This window comes from Schistocerca serialis, chromosome 1 (assembly GCF_023864345.2).
Source record: "Schistocerca serialis cubense isolate TAMUIC-IGC-003099 chromosome 1, iqSchSeri2.2, whole genome shotgun sequence".
In the NCBI taxonomy this organism is placed as follows: Eukaryota; Metazoa; Arthropoda; class Insecta; order Orthoptera; family Acrididae; genus Schistocerca; species Schistocerca serialis.
This window is the reverse complement of record NC_064638.1, coordinates 1,249,398,128-1,249,419,652: the sequence shown is the minus strand read 5'-3', so window position 1 is coordinate 1,249,419,652 and position 21,525 is coordinate 1,249,398,128. Positions and strand designations below refer to the sequence as shown.

The window sequence follows — 21,525 nt, the reverse complement described above, 5'->3', positions numbered from 1 at the left end:
TAACCTGCTGCAAATTTGGTTGAAGGTTCACAGATGAAGTTATGCTTGGAGACTGTGGTGGAGGGGGTACAGCAATGTTGCCCTGAGGTAAAGATGGCCCTATGCAGACCTGAAATCAATAAGCGTTATTAACTTAGCAAACTGAACTTAACATAATGTCTCTGTTAATAAAGCTCTCTAATAAAATGTAAAACTCTGCTAAATCTCAAACACTGACAATAAACAGGAATTTGGACAATGTCAATTAACAGCAACAAGTACAATTTTTGCACAACAACACTTCCACATAAATCTAACTTTTTCTATGTGATGGCCACATTCCCCATTCTTTATCTACTAGCAGTCATTCGAAATTAACATTAACACAATTTTATTATTATTATTTATTACGATTGTTAAATGTCTTCAATAATGATTCAATATAAGGACATGTTCCATCATCATGTGATAAAGCAACGTAGGTCCTATGAAACAACTACTGCATAAATTTCATTATGCACTTTTAGGTACATATTCGTGATGGGTTCATGTGAAGACTCCATCAGAAGACAATTGGCAACATTTACAAAGATAATAGAGCACAGAGAAATCTGAAAAATTTGTCCATTCTGGCTTCTTTCCATCTGAGTGACCAGAGAAATGCATTGTCAAGTGAGACCTCTGTTTAAACAGTCTCAGTTTGTTGGATTCCATTATCCAGTTAATCTCCCACTGTCATGACAAATTACGTAAAAGTGACACTGGCAAGTCCCAGGTGGAATACAAATAATGAATGGTGTACACCTAACCATTTACCAAATATTGGATGTGTTGAGTGGTCATCAGGCACATAAACAAGATTGAAACTGTAAAGTTTCATGCTTTCCCAGCGATCTAATGACAACTTGGGTTGTCTGGCATTCTGCCGGATATCGGCGTCGTACTTGCACGCTCCAGCAGATCACAGTGAGCAGGAGTGGACTGCAGGGGTAATGCCTGGTGCCTCAGACGGAATTCCAAATGCACCAGACCAAAGATGGAACACCCAGGAGCAGGTCTGGTGGGTGTGGATCACAGTAGGAACACCCAGAACTGTAGCGGACCGATAACAGAACAGCAACATTCCAGAAGATCACAGCAAGCATATGCAGACTGCAGAGGGAACATCTGCAACCGCTGGTGGAGGGAGAAGTTCACAGTCATAAATACTGGACCAGGTCAGCTCAAGGAGCAGTCTCAGGTCGCACTGATGAAGGTTACGAGCTACACTGCTAAATTATTGTGCAATTACGACACTGATTTCCAGTAGAATACCTGACAACCCAAGATGTCAAGATTTAAATAAATGGTAAGCTTTTGGACAGTGTAGCCCTAGTAGCTAACATTCAAATGTGTGGTTACGGTGTCCTAGCACTGAACCCCACCCAGACTTGTCAACTGCTGAACACCTCAACTATACAATGAACTTCTAATAATTCCATTATTTAAATCACATAAAAGATTTATGAACCTCTGGAAATTGGTTAAATTTAATATCAACATCTGCAATAGCTTCACTGCTCTGAAGGTTGTACAAAAGTGAGCACAATTAGGTGGAGTCTGGTAATATAGTTTAGTTTAGGGAAGGTTTGATAAAACAATATGGGAGTAATGGAGCCACTGAGTGGGCAACTGGCACAAAGCAAAGACTGAAAATGTTGTTAAACTTTTATACTATGTCCCCCAGAGCTAACAAAAACACAGACCCCCCCCCCCCCCCCCCACACACACACACACACACACAAAGTGGTAACCATTGTGCACTGTATCTGTGAAATATCCTGATCTGTCCTTGTGCCATGTCCTACCTTTACCCTGTGCCACATGGCCCTATATACGACCCAGAAACAATACCCGTCCTATGCACCCACTAGCACATCCTTTTCCAGTCCCATTACAGGCATGTTATGTATAATCAGACGTATTATTACCTGTGAAAGCACTCATCTCACATAAAAGCTTCCACACGGTATTTTAGTCGCCATGACCAACAACTAATTCTCCACACAAATGAACAGCCACTGTTGAGCTGTGGCCAAGATATCCAACCAAGTCTTCACTCTTTCTACACTCACATCGTCCTCTCCACAGCCTCCTTCTCTCTTTTTCCGATCTCCCCCTCCCAGTCCACTCCTCAACATCACTGAGTGCCACACACGACTCAACACATTAGTGCCATTTTCCTATCCTGAGTACTTGCTGCTTCTCCTTACCAGCTGTTAGCCATCATTCCCTGCAACTCTTCCTCCTCCTTCATTCTCTCATCACCCAGTCCACCTGACACAACCCCTTACCTTAGTTTCAGCTGCATTCTTGATACATCGCAGTGAACCAGTACAATGTGGCCATGCAGAGAGGGTGTGCGCGCGCGCGTGTGTGTGTGTGTGTGTGTGTGTGTGTGTGTGTGTGTGTGTGAGAGAGAGAGAGAGAGAGAGAGAGAGAGAGAGAGAGAGATATGCCTCCCAATCTTATTTACACACCTATCAACCACTCAACTTCTCAACTATACAGTGAGTTATTACTTTTACTCCTTCCATTATTGTTATTCCAAGAACAACTTCCTGTCATCATGTAAGATTAATAAAGCAATTCAGAGCTATAAATCAGGATTTAGAAGCCAACAATGAATTTTGTTGCATGGTAGTTGTAGGATAGTGCCTTCAGGCAAATCAAGGACTCAGATGTCTGTGGCCATCAGTTACTGGATAAGGTATTGGTGTACAAGATTCTGCTATAATTACCTAGTTGCAGTCAACAGTTATGCAGTTAAGTAAAACATTAACAACACTACAAGAAACACTCTTCATATTATGTGGATATAATGTTGCTGTGACTAATGAGGCAAGCTCTCTGGATGACACTGTTTCCACATATAATTGTAGAAACTGAGGTACCATCTGGAGAGTATGGCTGCCACAAATGAGTGTGGTCTGCATGCAACTTCTCATTCAGACGCATGGCAGCATGGATTAAATCCAAGTTGTTAAGGAACGAGCACTATTTCACCACTAATTTCCAGAAGGTACAAACTCATCAGAGGAGTACTCATTATAGTCCACTAATTTTCACTAGTTACAGAAGGCCTTTTCAATGTAACTGTTTTCTAAAGGCTGAGCTGTAGAGTAACTAAGATGCAATACAATCAAATATTTATAAAAGAAAACCAAACAGCTGCAAGGACAGTACCTGAAGTGTAAATGATCACTCTTTTAGCATATTTCAGCCTGAAGTGTAACATATCAGTTCATAAAAGTAATAAAGTACTAGCTTTATCTGTTACCAACTAATGGTGATTGTCATCTGCACGTAGAAATTTTGTTACGGGGGTAATAAATGCAAACACACATATTGTGTGAGAATTGTTTTATAGGTGCATGAAATTGGGAGACTGAATAACATGTTTCTACAAGACGGGGCAGGGTGACTGACAGAAACACGCAGTGCGCCATAGAATCCTGAAGCTCAAGACGATAAAAGGATAACATCACGAGGGGACACTGGAAGATTCAGTCTGTGTCTATCCCGTGAAGTGGAAAAACTGTTCAGTTAATGTAACAAATGTTAATGTTCATCAACAGAAATTTATTAAAAGAAGTGTTTCCTGCTGTCGTATTCAGTTACTACATAATGTTTCAAGAAGAATCTATGTTTCTAATCTTGTGGATTTAAGAGATAGTTTGGACTTACATTTTCAGCCTCAAGATTTCAGTCCATGGAGATGAAGTCAATGAGAAGAAGCAGCATGGTAAAGCAAAAGGGGACCTCAGGTGATCATATTATGGTTTCTGTACCCTATCAGCTCTCATTCTTAAGCTGTCTACAAATTATCTGAGGCAGAACACAGGTAACACTTCAGTGCAAAGTTTCGTAAATAATATGGAAGCATTTTTAACATCAATGCTACCATGTGTAAGTGCAAATTAATCTCTGCAAACATGTTATGCATATCAGACATTGAGCTGAAACCACAGTAATTGAAGAGATACACCTGAATGGATACAAAATAACATTACTGCAGAACTAATGAAATTGTGCGTGTGATTTTGGAGACAAAAAATTGAAATAAAGTCTCAGCTCTTGGATTGAAAAAATGTTGCACTCAACTGCTCTTTAAATATTGCAGCACTTTATGCTATTGGGACTACACAAGTTAGAGATCCTGACAGTATACACAGCCTGAACTGAAAATGTTTTATTTCATCAAGAATAAAGAAAATAATTGGCTTTCATCAAATAATAGAAAATTTAGCGAATATTTATTTTGTGGGTACAGCACTTTCTAAAATATCCCTAAATATCGATTAAGATGAAGAGGTGACAGGAACTGCAAGACTACAAGAAACGCTGACCATGGCCGCCTGTATTAGAGGCTGTAGGGCTGAAATGTGTCTGTGTTACATTAAGTACTGCCATATGGCTGTGATGGTATGGTAGATATAGACGTGTTTGTAGTTGTAATGTCATGTCTTGCATTTGACCCGAATTTTCTGCGGAAGTGCAGCATACTGGATATAACAAAAATCATAGGACACAGCCATGACTAAAGTTGAATAGAAAACACAAATGTAAGTACAGTAAAGAAAGTTCTGGCAGAATCTAAATAATTTAGAAGCAAGGGAGACCATTCACTGTGCAACACCCGGTGAGCTCCAGTACATTGTGCTCAGCAGAATGTGTGCCACTGGGTGGAAAACTGTGTTCCTAGTCACAGTTTGGTGATGGCCATTCATTCTAGAGGACAGCTGGTTTGGGACCATACCCACATAAATTGCTGTGCAGTAATTGCTGCAGAAACAGTGTATGACATGACTGCTGTCACAGATGGCTCTGCCTATGATGGCACAGGATACACCTGTGAGGGGACTAGATTAGGATGTGTTGGTTGGGTCAATCTTGCACCTGGGTCTTCCAGTGGGATATGACCCATGGAACAAAGGATTGGGAGTGGGAATTGCATATGGATGGACCAGAATGTTGTGTAGGTTTGGTGGATGATGGAATACCACATTAGGACAGGTGGGAAGGATGTTAGGTACGATGTGTCTCATTTATGGGCATGAACACACATAATCAAAACCTTGGCAAATAATATGGTTGAGTTGCTTCAATCCAGGATGATACTGGGTGATAAACGAGGCACTACCTTGCAGCTGATTCTTCGAGGGTGGTTTAGGAGGGTATGAGGATATAGCACAAAAAATCTTTTGCAGACTATTTTTGGGAGGGAGGTAAGGTGGAGAGGGGAGGGGGGGGGAAGAGCCCGTTTTTGTGAGAGTGTCAGTGTGTTGAGCAAGGAAATTCTGTTCACTGTAGATGCACTGTCCACAGGTGGCCAGGCTAGATGGGAGTAATTTTTTTAGTGTGGAAGGGATGACAGCTCTCTAAATAGAGCTACAGTTGCAGTTAGTGGGCTTAATAGGAGACATCAGAGGGATGGAGATCAGCATCCAGGAAGGTGGCACATTGGGTTCAGGAAGACCAGGGTAAGCAGATGGGAGAGGATGTGTTGAGGTTATGGAAGAATGAGGATAAGATGTCTTGACCCTGGGTCCAGATCATGAAAATATTATCAATGAACCTGAACCAGAAAGAGGTTTGTTGTTTGAGATGCTAGGCAGGTTTCCTCTAGATGGTCCATAAACAGTTTGGCATATGTGCCAAATGTTGGCACCACCAGCTGACTTACAGAACACTATCTAGTGACCCTACAGAAAACAGTAAATGCAAGACTCTCTCTGTTTTGAAAAAGAGGATGTTGTTGGAAGATTCACACAAGAAACTTTATCCTGGTGCTGGCATTCTGCCTTTGTTGTATGATCTGCCAATGTTAAATAAGGCTGAGGTTTCTTTATGCTTTATTGTTAGTAATTTGGGTGCACCCACTTATAATCCGGCCAGGTATTTTACATCTGTTCTCAGCCCATATGTTGACCACGTGTGAATATCATATCTTCAATTCGATGGATTTTACTTGACGGTGGAAATCTTTGAGGCTGGGTCCTCTGGCTTTACTACTGAGTTTTGTTGTGGTATCTCTATTTACATGTGTCCCTCTGGAAGAGTCCTTGAGTCTGATTAGTAAGAAAATGGATGTACAACTGGTGAAGCTGTATCATCATGTGCTGTCAACAATGTATTCATTGTTTAATGGCAACATTTGTTAACAGAATGATGGAGTGGCTATGGGTAAGTCACCAACTGATGGAGGACTTTGAGGATAGGTCACAGAGGACTTCAGCTTCACAACCAGTGTGCTTCTGGAGATATATAAACAATACCTATTTTGTATGGCCTTACAGATGTGATGGTCTCAACAGATAATTGGACCAATTCAAGTGACTCCATCCCAGCATTAGATTCACCATAGAGGTTGAAAGTCATGGGACACTTCAATTTCTGGATGTCAGCACTTACAAAAAACAAGATGATGATGATATGGGACATAGTGTTCACCAAAATATGACACACACCAATCAGTATCAGCATACTAAGAGTTGCCATCCACCGTACAAACATAATGGCACCTTTAGGATTCTGGTACGCAGAGCGTATGCCATTTCTGACATGGACAGTTTAGACCAAGAACTTGCACATTTGACGGCTGTGTTTAAGGAAAATGGGTACTCTGAGAAGCAGATTCGTTGGGTTATGGAGTTTGGACATGCCCTGGAGATGCAGGAAGAGAGGCATAGATCTGTGGCATTTATTTCTTTTCTAGGAACATATGGTTAAGACTGGAAGAATTTAGGAAATTTTAACATTAAGAGTGTGTTCTGTCCATCTTCCAAAATTAGGGCAATACTTGGCTCTGAGAGATAATTTGGGACCTCGGAAGCTTGGCATAAATAAATTTCTATTTCACTGTGGTAAGGCTTACATCAGCTGTTCATTCACACAGTTCAGGACAGTTGCATGAAATATCGCCATCACACAAGGCTACAACAGCCGCAAAATCAGCAGCAGCAGCAAAACATCGCCTAAATGAGGGACACAGGATGAAATTTGACAAGACTGCAATAGATGTCAATACTTTCAGTTTTTGGAACATTGTTTATAAAGAGGCCATGGAAATTAAGTCAGCAGACAGTTTGATTAAGATAGAGAATGGTTTTCCTCTTAGCGGGATGTGGAACCTAGTACTATCACATACAAAAACACGCTGTTTTTCAATTCGGCCAGCCTGAGTGTTTGAAAATAGTCTTTGAGTGTGATATATCATTACTGCTGGTATTCTACTAAGGGCAGAGCCACTAGCCCAGTCTTGGAGGGCAGCAATTGTGGTGGACGGCACACATGATGTGTTGCTGTTGTGGTCTTCAGTCCAGAGACTGGTTTGACACAGCTCTCCATGTTACTCTATCCTGTGCAATCCTCTTCACCTCTGAGTAACTATTGCAATCCAAATCATCCTGAACCTGCTTAGTGTATTCATCTCTTGGTCTCCCTCTACGATTTTTACCCTCAATGCTGCCCTCCAGTACTAAATTGGTGATATCTTGATGCCTCAAAACATGTCCTACCAATCGATCCCTTCTTCTAGTCAAGTTGTGCCACAAATTCCTCTTCTCCCCAATTCTATTCAGTACCTCCTCATTAGTTACATGATCTACCCAGCTAGTCTTCAGCATTCTTCTGTGGCACCACATTTCGAAAGCTTCTATTCTCTTCTTGTCTAAACTATTTATCGTCCATGTTTCACTTCCATACACTGCTACACTCCACACAAATACTTCCAGAAAAGACTTCCTGACACTTAAATCTACACTCGATGTTAACAAATTTCTCTTCTTTAGAAACGCTTTCCTCGGCATTGCCAGTCTACTTTTTATATCCTCTCTACTTCGACCATCGTCAGTTATTTTGCTCCCCAAATAGCAAAACTCATCAACTACTTTAAGTGTCTCATTTCCTAATCTAATTCCCTCAGCATCACCTGGTTTAATTTGATTATATTTCATTATCTGCATTTTACTCTTGTTGATGTTCATTTTATATCCTGCTTTCAAGATTGTCCATTCCATTCAACTGTTGTTCCAAGTCCTTTGGTGTCTCTGACAGAATTACAATGTCATCGGCAAACCTCAAAGTTTTTATTTCTTCTCCACGGAGTTTAATTCCTAATCCAAATTTCTCTTTTGTTTCCTTTACTGCTTGCTCAATATACAGGCTGAATAACATCTGCTTCCATTTCATGCCCCTTGACTCATATAACTGCTATCTGGTTTCTGTAGAAATTGTAAATAGCCTTTCGGTCCCTGTATTTGACACCTGCCACCTTCAGAATTTGAAAGAGAGTATTCCAGTCAACATTGTCAAAAGCTTTCTCCATGTCTACAAATGTTAGATATGTAGGTTTGTCTTTCCTTAATCTATCTTGTAAGATAAGTTGTAGGGTCAGTATTGCCTCATGTGTTCCAACATTTCTACAGTACACAAACTGATCTTCCCCACAGTCGGCTTCTACCAGTTTTTCCATTTGCCTGTAAAGAATCTGTGTTAATATTTTGCAGCAGTGACTTACTGAACTGATAGTTCAGTAATTTTCACACTTGTCAACACCAGCTTTCTTTGGGATTGGAATCATTATATATTCTATACACGCAACGTGTATGGTATGAAGGCCTATATAGGACAATGATTTGCAGTCTCAGCATCAGTTTTTAGTGACACTCAGCAGCAGAGCCATTCTCATGAAGATTGCAGACAGATGGATCACCAAAATATTGTATCGTGTTGAATTTAGGATCCGACAGCTAATCCAAGTACCCTTAGAAGCCTCCTACGTGCATAACTGGTGTGGCCAGTATCATATGAAAGATGTGGATATATTGTCATTTGTTTGCTTCACACTGGCATGTTATAGTTAAGTTGACTTCACATGACTATCATGATACATTCTTTACGTCAAACATTAGTGGCATTTTATGGATGTAGGTAGTGCAGTGCAAGTTGTGCATTCTTTCTATATAGATGCCACCTTGTTAGACTGAAATATTTACCACTTATATGTGATTGTTTCATGACTATCTTTCTGACTTTGCTCTCGCAATGATGAGCAATTAGTGGAGTATGGAATTTTGTTTGAGTGTGCTGGCCGTGAAACTGTGTTGTGGGTGTGTGTAAACCAATCATTTGAATTGTTTCTAAAATATGTATGTTTCAGAGTAAGCTCTGCACTTACGTAAGAAAATCTTATTCATACACTTATTAGCCAGAACTTTATGACCACCTACCTAACTGATAGCTAGTACAGGGTTGCCACAAGTTTCCCCAATTGAACTTCCCTAATATTTCCCCGATTTCCACAACATTTTAGTGTTTTTCCCTGACAAATTTTGAGATTTCATGGATAAGATAAGACGTGAGTTGACAATCTGTCTTTCCAGCTATGGTACAAGAAACAATAGTGCAAACAAGAAAATATCCAAAATAAACTTGCAAATAGATGGCGTTTCCTGATTTGAGGAAAAATCTTAAGTACTAACATCAACATCTTTTGTAATGAACAGTTTTTAGATGGAGAAAGCAAGCCAAATGGCATACGCGTTTCATTAAGACCACTGAAGTTAATTTATTTCAATACAATGAAGCACATTTGGTGACAAAAATATGCATTTCTTTGGAGTCACAATACAGACTTAAAATACCTTCACAGATTTCAGAAAAAAGTAGGCCTCCTAAAAGAAATGTATTAGGCGGGGAAGAATTGTGTAAAGCAACACTGTAGGTGACCGCCAATAAAATATTGGTTCTGCTAAGTTCGTTATTGTCGGTTATTACCCACTGTGCTATATCTATCATTTTACAGGTATTGTGCGATTTCAAGAAATATATAAGTACATAGCGTACAAACCACCAGCAACTGATGCAATTTTCTTCTTTTTATTGTCCATACTTTCTAACACACAAACTGCTTTTGATGTGCCAACATGTTCTAAAACAAATAAAATGTCTATAAAACGCCATACTGTACAACATGCTTGCAGTAACACAGTCGCAGTTTCTGAAATCTATGCCCATGGTCTCTGTCCTGCTGAGCAGCATGTAGTCCTGGGTCTGTGGATGAACTACGAAAATCCACTGCATTATGCCACACACAAACAGACCTGGCCTGCAGGCAGATCTGTGAGGCTAGATCCGACGAGCAAAGCCTGAAAATTAGTGGAAAATGAATGGCTTCAGATCAGCGGGCCCATTCCATTACAGATACCTGCAGAAATGGACTCCAATTTTGACCCGTCATGGAAATCCACTTACATGGCCAGCTATTCATTGGCCACAGACAGCATGTTGTTGAAATGAGACCATGGTGATCAATCCATGCAACAGATAACTTGTTCAAATACTCTGAAAATGAATAACAGCAAGGGTAGGTAGCAACTCACCATAGAGATGATTGCTGAGCCGCACACGGGCACGTAGAAAAGACAATCGCACTCTCAACTAAATTTTCAGCCATAGCTTTTATCAGAAAACACGAGCGCACACACATTCACGCAATCACTCAGAGACAACTCATGCACACATGACCACTGTGTCCGGCTGCTGAATCTACAGTCTCTGAGAATCAGATCCAAGCAAACCATTCCTCATGCCCCCTTGCCTCTCGTCAGCAGCTGCTAGGTAGTGGCAGCACTGACTGCGAGCTGAGGGGAGTGGTACAAAGGGTAGAAGCAGTAGAAATGAGGGAGTAGGGAAGCAGTGCACATACTCTGCTGCACCCACCTGGCAAAGATTCGTGACACCTCAGTAAACAATCCATTTCATCTAGAGGCAAAAATGAGATTTTTCCAGTCCCCACCCCCCGCAATTTGCCTGACGTGTTGGAAATTCCCTGACTTCCAGAACCTGTGGCAACCCTGCATTATGTTGACATTTGACACAGATAACAGTGGTAACATGTCATGACATGGAAGTAATGAGGCCTTGGTAGGTCACTGGAGGGAGTTGACACCACATTTGTGCACGTAAGTCACCTAATTCCCGTAAATTCCAAGTAGGGGGTTGGGGACGGGCGGCGATGAGCTCTGATGCCACCTTCAGTCATATCCCAAATGAGTTTGTTTGGGTTCAGATCTGGTGAGTTGAGGTGCTAGCACATCAACTGGAGCTCGCTACCATGTTCCCTTGAACCACTCCATCACACTCGTGGCCTCCTGACATTGTGCATTAACTTATTGAAAAATGCCACTGCCATCTGGAAACTTGATTGTCATGGAGCGGTGTACGTAGCCTGCAACCAGTTTATGACATTCCTTGGCCATCATGGTGCTTTGCACAAGCTCCACTAGACCCTAGGATGCCCATGTGAATGTTCCCCTGTGCATTATGGAGCAGCCAACAGCTTGTCTCCATCCTGCAGTACAGGTGTCACGGACCTGCTCCTCTTGAAGATGACAGATTCGTGCACTCCCACTGGCATTATGAAGAAGCTATCAGATTTCATCAGACCACGCAATGCTCTGCCACGATGCTAACGTCCAGTGCCGATGGTCACATGTCCAATACAGTTGTAGATGCCGATACTGTGGTGTTAATATTGGCGCTTGCATGGGTTATCGGCTGTGGAGGCCCATCGTTAGGAGCGTTCGGTGCACTATGTGTTCAGACACTTTTGTACTCTGTCCAGTATTAAAATATGATGTTATTCCTCCCATAGTTCACCACTTAACCCGTTTTAGCAGTCTGCCCAGCCTACGATGACCGACACATATAATGAGGAGTGGCCGCCCAACCCCACGATGTCTCGACGTGGTTTCACCTTTGTTTCGCCAAGTGTTGAAGGCCTCATCACAGTGCTCCTCAAATACCCGGCAAGTCGTGCAGTTTCTGAAATGCTGGTGTGAAGTCTTAGGGCCATCACAATCTGCCCTCGGCCAAACTCAGATTGACTGTGTGCCTCCCCACTCTACACGTGGACAGCATGCTCACTGATACTACATGCACCACGTGTGTGTCTGACAAGCAGTCATTCCTCACCAGGTGATGCTGCTATCGCCTGGACAGCTTCATATCAATAGTAGGTTGGTAGTCATAATGTTGTCATTGATCACTGTATGTGAAATGGGCATGGCCTGTTGGTGTGGATAATGGAAAGTAATCAATCCCAACCTGCAAACATTCCAAAGTGAACTTGAAACAATTTCAGTAAGAGGGAGCTGCTACAGATTTTGTTGTGATGCGGTTATACCTTTCATGTACAGTATTCCGACTACTGTGACTTATATATATATTTCTTTTGGGATGCTTTGAGTTTTAATCAAAAGATTTGTTAAAGACACTGGTCAGCATAAATAATATCTTGATTATATTGTCTGTATATGGCTATCTTAACTTGTTACCTTTTTCAAACAATTTCTGGTAAACTGCTGATTATAAAGATCTCATTTGTTAACGTATCACGGTAAATTTCACCAGAGCTTCTTATCTTTTTAAAGTTAATTTTAGTAAATTTGTAATAACAATAAGATGGTTTTCGAACGTAATAGATAACTTGGAAGTGGACAGGTTGGTATGGAAAATTCTGCAGAGGTTATTCTATTTCAAAAGAATAAATGAAAATTACTTTTTTAAAAACAAACTGTTGGAACCTTGGTTGTCCACCAACACTTTTCCTTAATCAGCCACTGTCAGTTAAGTTTTCTTAATCAGCCACTGTCAACAGGGTCTGGGCTCAATATCACCAGATATAGGAGGGCACAATATGGGTTCCCATAGCTGTGCTGCAGATTTGTTTATATACCTTCTCCTCAAAGGAGAAGTACAGTCTGCTCACAAAGAGATGAACAAATTCTGCTTGGGTGTGGGAGTTCTGCACACAGACTCCACTGCACAGGATACCAACAGGTAAGGGGCAGAGCAAGGAAGGAGCCACCCTTACATCATGGAGTGCTTGTTTTACATTTGTATTTGCATATCAATACTCTTGCTCATAACATTCAGCAACATTATTAATTATTTTTCTAGTTCCACTCTATAAAGTACTATGTCTTGCCCTATCCCTCTCTCAGTTGAGCCCATGATGGGCCAGGAACCACTCCGTCACTCATCAAGATATGTATTAATTCGTGATATGACACAACATGGCACAACAACCACTTCACAATACCTAAATAGGCAAGGTCCTGTTTTACATCGCTGAGGTTGCCCGGTTCTGGACACAAAACATTTAGTCGACTGACTTCTGTCGGTCTAAAGCTAGAGAGCCCTCGTTCAGCTCTTTGTGGACAGACTATAGTTGGGTGTGAGGATGCTGTTGGTGAAGTGTACGAGGAACAAGCTGGAGTCCCTCAACGAGTCCATCACCCTCCTTATCCCATCAATTTTCTACATGCTTCCCAGAGTCCACAAACCCAACACACTGAGACGTCCCACTGTAGCCAATTATTGTACTTCCACTGAAAGGATCTCTACCATTGTTAACCAACACCTCCAATCAATAATCCAAAGCCTATCATCCTACATCAAAGAGACAAAGCACCTCCTCCACATACTCTAGCCCATTACCACCCCATGACCAAATGGATGCCTATCAGTCCCTCTGATCCCACCTTCCTAGACACCATTACTCATTCCCATGGCCCCAACATCCTTCCAACTCCAAACCCACGACCTCATTCCTTGAACACCTTACCAATGATATCCTCACACACGACTACCACTCCTTTGAGGGAAGGTATACAAACGAATCTCTAGCACAGTCAAGGGTGCCTTTATTATGCCAACCTATTTAGTGGCCACTGAAAGAAAACCTTCCTAGCCACCCCAAAACCACAAACCCTTGTCAGGTTCATTGATAATACCTTCATGGTCTGAACCCAGTGTCAGAAAATCCTTTCCTCATTCTTAAAAAACCTCACCACCTTTTGTACCATCCACTTCATATAGTCCTCCTAAACCCAATGTGCCAACTTCCTGGACATCGACCTCTGACACTCCAATGGCTCCGTCCACACCTCTGTCCATCTTAAGAACACTAACACTAACCACCAACATTACTCATCCAACTGACTGTGAGTGGCGTGCCAACGGTAGATCTAGGTGTCCTGTACAGGGTGGACAACATCCAGGAAGGATTCAGGGTGTTGTACCGATCCCTCTAACCAACAAGTCTGAGGTACTCTCTCTCACTGAAACTGAGCCAGTGACTCTCACTTCACCTGTTTTGGGGAAACCTGTTTTGTCCAATGTGAAGAGGACACAGATGCAAAAGGATAGTGGTATATTAATTGTTGGCAGTTCAAACATATAGGGAATGATAGTACCCCTTATGGAAATGGCAGCATAGGGCAGGAAAGGACACCAGGTGCACTCAGCGTGCATGCCTGGGGGCCTCATTGAACACGTTCACGTGCTATTCCAGCAGGCACTGAGTGAACAGGTTGCAACCAAATGCAGAGTTTGGCACATAGTGTAACAAATGATGCCTGTCATCTCGGCTCCGAGGTCATACTTGAGTCATTCCAGCAACTGACAGGCAGTTGAGAAGATAAGCCTTGCGCATGGAGTTTCAGTGGAGTTCACAATTTGCAGCATTGCCCCCAGAACTGACCGTGGTCCTTTGGTTCTGAGGCAAACAGGAGGACTGAACCAGAGACTTCAAAGGTTCTGTGACAAGCTAGGCTGTGCCTTCCTGGACATACACCATAGGGTTGAGAATTGTAAGGTCCCCCTAACTGGGTAAGATGTGCACTACACATCAGAGGCTGCTACTCAGGTAGCTGACTGAGTGGGGTGCAGAAAAGCGTTTTTTAGATCAGGCAACTACCCATTAAATCCTGATAACAATAGGTGTAGTAAACCCATACCTACCATGAAAAATTGAAAGAAATGTCTCCCACAGGTGAGAATATTAAAATCATAATGGTAAACTCCCGAAGCATTCACAACAAAGTACAAGAGTTTGAAGCACTCCCGAAAAGCAGTGAAGTTCACATAATACTAGGTACAGATAGCTGGTTGAAATCTGAAGCTGCATGTAAGATTGCTTAGGCAAGACTCAGTATCAGGAGTGGGCATAAAATTATAATTGGATCCTTGTATCTCCCAACAGACTCGTCTCCTGACTTAGCCCAAAACTTTTAGAGAAAATCTCAGTTCACTTGCACGTAAGTTCCCCAATACTGTAATCAGTGGTGTAGACTTTAATCATCCAACAATTAACTAGAAAAATTACAGATTTGTTAGTGGTGCGTGTGACAAGACATTCTGTGAAACTTTAGTAAATTCCGTCTCTGAAAACTAACTAGAACAGATTGTTAGGAACACCACTCATGACGGGAACATAACGGATCTAATAGCAATAAACAGATTTGACCTCTTTGAGGATGTACACATCGAAATTGGTATCAGTGACCATGACATAGCTGTGGCAACAATGATTACCAAAGTACAAAGGTCAACTAAACCAAGCAGAAATATACATATGTTCAGTAAACTAGATTAAAAATCAGTAGTGTCATATATCAATGAGGAACTTGGAACTTTCAGTACAAGGCAGGACAAAACCAGGATGGTTATTTGCATGTCACTAGAAACTTAACATCCACAGATTGTGCTTGGTGTTAAACATGTCTGATCAGTTCTCATTATTCTACAGACAATAAATGAAGTTTTTTATTATTGCCCACAAATATCCATGCACGTTATATCATTTGTCAGCCTGTACCACCCTGCACTGGAACAACTGACCCAAATCCTTCGTCAGGGCTTTGATTATCTATCATCATGCGCTGAAACAAAGGACATCCTACCCCAGATCCTTTCCACCCCTTCTAAAGTGGTGTTCCATTCCTCAACCTTCACAACATAACTTGTCCATCTCTATGCCACTCCCAATCCCTACCACTTGCCAGAGGGCTCATATCCCTGTGGAAGGGTCAGGTGAAAAAGTGCCCAACCCATTCACGCAGCACTTCCTATGCCAGTTCTGTCACAGGCTTATCTTACCCCATCCAAGACCAGGCCACTGTGAAAGCAGCCATGCTGTATACCAGCTATGCTGCAACCACTGCACAGCTTTCTATACTGATGTGACTATCAAACAAAGTCCATTAGGATGAGCGGCCACCGCCAAATTATAGCGAAAGAGCAAAGCAGATTACCCTGCAGCAAATGAAGCTTACCATAACATCCTTCATTTCAATGGCTGCTTCACAACCTGGGCCATCTGGATGCTCCCCTGTGAACTGCACAGTCGGGAGTTACGCTTACAATACATTCTCCGGTCCTGAAATTAATTCAACTTCAACTTACGGTAGCATACCGTCGCCATGCCCTCCACTCAATCGTTTCCGTCCACTGATCCTATCAACTCCTCCCTTTTCGCATTCCCTCACCCTCTTTGTGTGCTGCCCTTTGCCAATGTACCCACCTGTCCTTTCCTGTTCCCTGCTCCACTCCTTTTCGATTCATCATTCCTTCCTTCCTCCCTCCTTCCTCCCCCACCAGCCTACTCCCAACTCTACACTTGGTAGTCTAGTCCCTGCATACCCCACCAGACAGCACTATTCTCTCACCCACCCACACCTGGTATCCATCCCCGTTCCATGCACCAATTCAGATTGAGTAACTTTACTGTAGAAATTATTTATATCACTATTGCAATTTTGACCTCTGGGAGTTTTCCAGTGGTACTGCAGAAGATTTTGCTTCACACATGTCTGAATTTAACATATTCTGATGTGTAAACATGTCATCATCTGGTGCTACTGTATTTCTACAGTGAAAGGCCTATTTTTGATGACGACATGTGTACATGTCGGAGGATCTTAAAAGTCCAACATATACTGAAGTAAAATCTTTCACAGTGCCACTTGAAAATGGCCCACAGGCAAAAACTGCAAAATAAAAATAAATAATTTCTAGAGTCAACAGCGAATATGATGTCCCGTTTGCAGCTGCCAGTGATAGCAGTCGTGTGTGTGACATATGCTTGCTAATGTGAATGTGTGTGTTTGTTTTCCTTGCTGAAGAATGCTTTGGACGAAAGCTATAATGTGTAACAGTCTTTTCGTTTTGCCTGTCTGCAACTCAATGGGCCATCTTTATAGTGAGTAGGAATTTATCATTTTACAAAGATAGTTAATCTTTGACTCTAAACACACGGCATATTGTGATCCCTCATCCATGTTGTCATTAGCCCATTGTTACCAATCTGTTCCAGCGTCATTTTTCTCACTTAATAACTAAGGACTATTCTGACAATATTAGAGAAGGAAAGTTGCTACTCACCATATAGCGGAGGTGATGAGTCACAGATAGGCACAACAAAAAAATTCACACAATTATAGCTTTCGGCCATTAAGGCTTTTGTCAACAACAGACACACGCATACACTCACGCAAACGCAACTCACACACACAACTGCAGCCTCAGGCCTATCTGTGACTCAGCATTTCTGCTATATGGTGAGTAGTAACTTTCCTTCTCTAATGTTGTTACATTCTATCCTGGATTTTCCATTGTTTGAAGGAATATTTCGAGTTTCACAGCAAGCACAACTACTTTACATAACACAAGCTGAGATCTTCAAGTTGGGGCCCTAGCAAACACTGACAGCATAAAGACAAACAAGTTCTGCACATTAAAGTTAATAATGCCTCACCTGCTGAATGGCACGAGGTGCACGAGGTACAGCTGACACTAAGCCAACAATATGACTAAGGAACTCTGCATTGACATCATTCATTGGAGTAGATGAAGGAGTCATCACCTTTCAATGAAGAAAATTATATAAATAAATATCAAAAACCAGAAAACAAAATAATGAACCTGAAACTAAAAAAATAAAGAAAAATGAAAAAAGTGAGAAAAAGAATTACTTATCTTTTATGCCTTTCTGGTAAGGTCACTGAAGATGCATGGGTGCATTTGACTCACTCATACCACACAAATAATGACCCAACTATTTGGCCACAAACTAATTAAATGAATTCACTGTTTTACTGTAAACTTACAGCACTAACACATTCACACATTTAGTTGAACATTACAGAAGAATACTGAACTGCATCAACACCTTACAAAAAATAGTTTACCAGCAACACCAACACTAAAAAACAAGCAAGCTATCAATATATAGCAAATGCAACTTTCTTCTCATGGAGGAAAATCTGTCAGACAAAATGATCTAAAATGGTGTTACCAATTTGTAAGTTTGGTATAGTTTACATGACACTTACTTGTGCTATGGAAATATAGTTTAAAACATACGATAATATACATGCTAAGAGTATATACGAGTGCTGAATGCCAGTGAAGCGTACAATGTTGGCTTGAACTACTACAGAGAAAAACTACCACTATTTTCTGTGGGTAAAGTAAAGCAACAAAAACAACATACTGAATACAAGGTTCTAACAACAGATGCACTGTAGGAAGAACACCAGATCTATAATGTGATTGCAATAACTTTCTTACTCACAGAGTAGGTGGAGAGGGTGGAAGCACCACTTTCAGTCAACATGCAGCATGCTATATGGCCACAAATAGTAGTGTGCCACATGGGGAGGGAGGGAGGGAGGGAGGGAGGGAGGGAGGGAGGGAGGGAGAGGGAGAGGGAGAGGGAGAGGGAGAGGGAGAGGGAGAGGGAGAGGGAGAGAGAGAGAATTACAGGTGCACAATTATATTACTTGCGATCAAAAAAATCTCATTTTTCATAAACACGAAATAATAAATTCTGCCTCAAAATACAAAAATGCAAATTTACCTAACAAATGCTATTTCATACAGAATTTATCCAAATGAACTATGAAATCAGGGTCAGTTTGAAATAGCTTTATTTTCTACATATAAATATTGAAAAAGTAACCAACTTCCAGTTACTGGTATTACAGAACATCTGGCAAAGAAAAATTTGGAAAGAAACCCTATGTTAAGAAGGTGTTTGCAAAATAAACAATACAGCTATGCACAAATGCAACGAAGTATCAGTGTGTTCATAAATTGAGCTCACGTGCCACGCCATCTGTGAGTGGTTGAATGGTCTCTATGACTTCATTATGTTGCCAAACTCAACAAGCAACGGTGCAGCATCCATTATCAAATGCTTTGTGGCTCCACTCTGCTTTCGGTTGTGTGTTGGTCATCATGTGGAATGTGTGAATTTGCTAACCCTGGTCCATCACAGGGTTTGACTATGATTCTCACAACACCAGAAGGGATTAGTGATCCCTTTGACAGCTCTGTATTAACATAATGTGGGTGTAGCCTGGCTGTACAGTGAGAAATGGGTGAAGCTTGTTCCCCCACACTGCTCTTCTCACCTCGGGCAGTCTTTGTTCTCGTTTATTTACACTTGCATCCAACTGTCACGTTATTGTATCACAAAACCAGTAATATATTTTGCCCACATCAAAACTTTCCCTCTAAATTGTAAATAAGGTTACTTTAAGTTCTACTATAAGCACCTTATCGGTGCCAGCTGTAGCATGTCAGGACTGTGTCACACAGCTGTGAGTGTCCACTAAACAGCTCTGCGATACGCTAATCAGAAATTATATACCACAGATTCAAAATCGATGTTCTGTTAATTTTGTAATTATTGAAAGAGGAGGAAGAAAAAAGATAATGTCGAGAAAAACACCTTAAATCAGAGAAGCACACTGTTCACCAGCAAGAAAACTTTACTACTTCTCAACATAAACAATCATTTGTTGAAAGCTTGCATAAAGCCAAAAGAAGAAAACAAGCAACAACCATTTCAGAAAGAAAACGGTTGAAGTTTTTCAAAAAGCAAACATTCCACTTAAAAATCTCTTATTACATTATATTATTTTATCTCCAACCACTTTTTTTTCCACCAATCAATTTCATCTTCAAGCATGTAGTGTGGGACTCTAAGTTTATATGTTTAATCATTTACAAAATGATATAGATGCTAATTTCCCCAAAAGCACAGCAGAGTCAATTTCCTGAGAAATGTCAGTATCACTGTCATCACACGCAACCCAACACGAACTGTGACTTAAATAATGCAGATAACTTTTACTTAAAAGAGGATATGGAAATGCAACAGATGAGCCCAAAAATGCTTCACTTCACCACTTGTCTAGCTAGTGCCTTGTCATGTAATATGCAGTATATAAGAGTATGAATAATTATTTATAGCCCTGGACACAATTTCATGGAAGAGGATTTTTCACCTTCCAAAACTGCACACTTTATTTCAATTAAACAAGCAGGACAAACATATTGTACCATTTCCACACTGCTTCTCAAGTTCCTAACAAAAGATGTAACACAACAAGCTTGTAAAACCCAAGAAAGAACTGTGATTGGATAGTGGCTTGTCCTTCACTGCAATATCACTGCCCTAATACATCAATCACATAATTATTAGCAGAGTTTAAAAAGCTTACTAAAAAAGAACAAATTAAAAAATCTTAAGAAATTATGAGAAACTATTACAGAAAGAGTTAGATAAGATTTGAGTAATCAGTTAAGCTAATTACATTGGTTTCTCTTACACTGTATTAGACAGATGAATATATTAATATTTAATATCTGTCAATGTAGTACAACCTATAGAAAGGCAGTTCCATTTTATTGCATTTCTATTTCATACTTTACAACACACTTGACCTAAGAAAAGTTCATAAATCTGAGGAAGTGATACTACATGGTTCAGAGTAAACAGCCCACAAAATAAAGAGGATACTCTACCCACACTTTGGAAAGAGAGAACATTTAAAGCAGCAGAATCTTCACGTATTTGTCTGCTCACAGTTTTTAGCAAATTATACGGAAATAAGGAAAATAGGGACTATTTTCCCCTCTCATAAAAAGGAAGTTTAAATAACATGCAGCACAAACCTGTTGATATCTCACTGGTGCAATGCTAAGTGATGGGCGAACTGGACAAGTAAATTGTTGAGCAAATGCATCTGGACCTACAGTATTGGTTACCATTAATGGTTTGCTCTGTTCCTGGAAAATGCAACAGTAGTTAGCACAGGCGAGAATAATTTTCCACTCAGAATTGTGAACTTAACCACAATATTTAAAAAAACTTTTAAAAATAGTCACTGATCATACACTTATTTACATTAACTCATGCATATGTCTCTCCCCCCCCCCCCCCCCCCTTCCCCCTTTCTTCCAACCACACACATTCCTTGGTACGTGCATTCAAATTTCAGCCTTAACTTCAACTGCATGCACAAAAAGAAAGTTCATCTGTTTCACCAACAGTTTCCGAAAAGCTTGACAGGTTTGTGGGACTTGCACTGTGTGAACATAAACCCTGTCTGATATCTGTGGATCCAATCAGATTACCAGTACATTATTAACAGATAAAGTTGCAGGCTGAACATAACTTGAAATTCTAGGTTAGCAATATATTTTATTAATAACATCATATCTTCAGTCACAATATTTTTTTTCCAAATTACTGCCCAAAATGATTAAGAGGTAGAGATATAACATCTATCCCTATCAACGACAACAACCAAACAGTGGTCATGGAACAAGTCCACCTGGTTGTAAAGCAAACAGCTCGACAAACAT

At 40.9% G+C, this 21,525-nt stretch overlaps 1 protein-coding gene across 1 annotated transcript in view; it reads right to left on the bottom strand.

Moving 5' to 3' along the window:
• LOC126419386 (zinc finger protein 37-like) overlaps positions 1 to 21,525 on the bottom strand; it is a 152,137-nt gene that overhangs the window by 97,072 nt on the left and 33,540 nt on the right. Inside the window, exons 4-6 of the mRNA XM_050086577.1 lie at positions 20,833 to 20,946; positions 17,624 to 17,731; positions 5 to 109 (exon numbers count right to left, since the gene is read on the bottom strand). Of these exons, the coding sequence (XP_049942534.1) occupies positions 5 to 109; positions 17,624 to 17,731; positions 20,833 to 20,946 (327 nt within the window). The remainder of the gene's footprint in view (positions 1 to 4; positions 110 to 17,623; positions 17,732 to 20,832; positions 20,947 to 21,525) is intronic.